The sequence below is a fragment of the Erythrolamprus reginae genome, chromosome 1, assembly GCF_031021105.1.
Source record: "Erythrolamprus reginae isolate rEryReg1 chromosome 1, rEryReg1.hap1, whole genome shotgun sequence".
Lineage (NCBI taxonomy): Eukaryota > Metazoa > Chordata > Lepidosauria > Squamata > Dipsadidae > Erythrolamprus > Erythrolamprus reginae.
In genome coordinates this window covers 144,215,934-144,219,283 of record NC_091950.1, presented here as the reverse complement: position 1 = coordinate 144,219,283, position 3,350 = coordinate 144,215,934, and the positions used below count along the sequence as shown (strand labels likewise).

Below are 3,350 nucleotides of genomic sequence, written 5' to 3'. Positions count from 1 at the left end.
TTAACAACTCTTGAGGCCTTCTTAGTGATGTTGTTGCAGTTGGCTTTGGCACTTAGGTCTTTTGTAATTAGTACTCCGAGGTCCTTGATCGAGTGGGGATTATCTGAGATAATTTGATTATTAAGTTTGTATTTGAAGTTCTGATTCTTTTTGCCGATGTGTAGGACAGAGCATTTGCTGGTTGAGACCACTTTGTTCCTCAGATTGTAGATCATGGGATTCAGCATAGATATGAAAACACAGTAGAACAATGAGATGGTTTTCCCCCTCTGCTTGGATGAATTGTGGGATGCAAGTAGGCAGAGGTGGCTGTTCCATAGCTCAGGATCACCACTGCTAAGTGCGCTGAGAGATATCAAATTATAACATCAATCCCATTGAAATTCTAGGGTTCCACATAATGGTGATTTTTGACCTATGTAGGTGCCATATGCTAAATAAATAAATAAATGTGGTTCCAAGCAGGTGGAGAAAGCTTTGTGTTTTTCATCTGCCAATTGAATATGAAGAATGGTTGAAAAAATGGACATGAAAGACACCAGCAACAGGAACAAGGGGTGAGCAGAATGAAGATACCTGCTCCTGGTATCAAAGCATTTCCTACTGAAGGTGTTTGAACAAGCCAACTGCTGGATAGCTAACACTTCACAACCAAAAGTGGTTCATTATCTCTCCCCCCTCCTAAAAAATGCCAATTGCACAGTGAACACTGCATTCAAGAGGATGCACACACAGTGCGCCGGTAGGCAGGTAAGTACAACCTGCCCCTGGCTACACCCACTCCAGCCCTCCAAGGTCAAACACAACTCTGATGCTGCCCTCAATGAGATTGAGTTTGACATCCCTGATATAGAATCTTTTGATCATTCTTCCTTCTTTCTTTCTCCCACAGAACCTGTGTTTTCTAGCTAAAATCTAATTCAATCAAATTATAAATTGCTTTATTACAGGAACTATGAACCTCGCCTCTACATTTATACATTATGATTTCAGTGTATTGTGTAAACTCATTCTCATTAATTAAATAAATCATAATTAAGGAAACCCTGTGTCTCTGTGTTGTGTGAATCTAAACAAATTGAGAATTAAATCCTTATTTGGATAGTATCTTGACAGGGATATTTCATGCAGTGGATATATGATTACTTAAGGACCTTAAGATGGACCATTAATTATAACCACCTAGTTCATATTACTTTTTATGGATCAGTTTGGCTATATTTTCTGATTTCGCAGTTAAATAAGCTGTCTTTGGAATCACATAAGATATATGTATACAATTTGGGAAAGATTATAAAATCCCAATAATAAAGGCATAGACATCAAAGCTTGCTAATTAGAAACAAATTAAAGAAGTAGATCCATGTATACAGAGTTCTATTAATTTTACAGTAGCAAATAAAAGAACACTCTTCAAAATATATTGCTAGATAATATAAAGGTAAATTAAATATTGTTTGTTTAATTGCTTGTTTAATTCTTTGAGAATTTAATGAAAATATTTGATATATTTTTAGCTACATTAAATATATATATATATATACATACACACACACACACACAGAGTATATATATAAAAAAATGATGTCCAAATTTTGAGATTGACTCCCATTTTTTTGGTCTCTTTAGCCCACCGCCCATTAGTGATGTATCATTTGTAACATACCATGGGGTATCTAGCTAAATGTTTTGTATATCATTTTCCAGTTATTATAAAACAATATTATTCCCTTTCCAAGTCCACATATGGTGAAGTAATTTTGACACAGCGTCTTTCACCTCCTTATTCCTCAGGCTGTAGATCAAAGGATTAAGCATGGGGATCACAACTGTGTAGAACAATGAGGCCCATTTGTCTTGGTCCATGGAATAGCTGGAGCTGGGCCGAAAGTACATGAAGAGTATTGTCCCGTGGTATATCCCAACAGCTGTCAGGTGAGAAGCACAGGTGGAGAATGCTTTGTGCCTGCCCTCAGCAGAGCGCATTCTCAGGACTGTACCCAAAATATAACCATAGGATACAAGAATCATTCCAATGCTGATTCCTTCAATACAGCCAACAAAGGCAAATATCACTATCTCGCTGATGTAGGTATCAGAACAGGAGAGAATGAGCAGTGGAGGTTCATCACAGAAGAAATGATTGACAATATTAGATCTGCAGAATGACAGTCGAAATGTGCAGGAAGTATTTATCATTGCATTTACTACCCCTATAAAATATGCAACAGTCATCAGTTCTTGACAGGTCCTTTTGGACATAATGACCGAATAGAGAAGTGGATTGCAGATGGCCACATACCTATCATAGGCCATTAAAGCCAGCAAAAGGCACTCAATATTTGCAAACAAGGCAAATACAAACAGTTGCATAATGCAACCATTGTATGAAATCTTTTTAGTTTCAGCATAGAAATCAACCAACATTTTAGGAGCAATGGCTGAGGAGTTACAGAGATCAGCAAAGGAGAGGTTACCCAGGAAAAAAAACATAGGGTTGTGAAGATGGGGTTCGGCAGAGATCAACACAATCATCCCAAGATTCCCTATTACTGTAACAAGATAAACCAAGAAGAAGATGATAAAAAGCATCAACTGCATTTTAGGATTATCTGTGAATCCTGTAAGAATGAATTCTGCTATGACAGACTGATTTCCTTTATCCATGATCTTTCACAATGGATGCTGGATTCAAGGAAAGAGGTGAATCCAGAATTCCCTTCTGTTTATATCCTGGGAAAGAAAGCAGTATGTTTAAAGTATTTCAGCAGTATAGCTTTTATTTGAAAACAATTCTGAAACTGAAATATTGTTACTATAAATTCTGTACTAGCTACTACAATGCCAATCAATAAGATTGCATCAATAAAACCATGCAGAAGATTCTGCCTATACAGGTTACAATATTCAAACACAAAATTAGATCTTTAAGATGATTACTATTTTCAGGAAAATTTATTCTCATAACAATGTTCTTTAGGTTTGAACATCTAAATATCAAACTGAAGATAAGTTTCCTTTAGCTGAGATGAAAACCAAGAGTTCTGGATATTAAAGTTATGAATTGTTAAGTCAATCACATTTGCTGTGAAAGTTGTATCATGCAATTACACAAAAATATGTAAGTGTGGAATTAAGTCCCAATAAGTATTTCAGTATTTCATTATTATGAATGAATCTGTCTTTGGCAAGCCTCTGTTGCCAATTGGTGTACAGTCAAAGCATTCTAAGTAATTTTTTAGTGTCAAATTCTTATACAAATTCAATACAAAAAGTCCTGTATGATGGTAAAATATGTGAAATCCACTTTTAAATTTTTTTAACTTTAATTTGTATTGTCATTAATAAAT

At 35.5% G+C, this 3,350-nt stretch overlaps 1 protein-coding gene across 1 annotated transcript; it reads right to left on the bottom strand.

The window, feature by feature from the left end:
• Positions 1–1,710: 1,710 nt before the first annotated feature.
• Positions 1,711–2,667, bottom strand: LOC139153536 (olfactory receptor 5AR1-like). The gene has a single exon (XM_070727600.1). It carries the CDS (start codon positions 2,665–2,667, stop codon positions 1,711–1,713), a length of 957 nt encoding a protein of 318 aa, XP_070583701.1.
• Between the last annotated feature and the right edge of the window lie 683 nt (positions 2,668–3,350).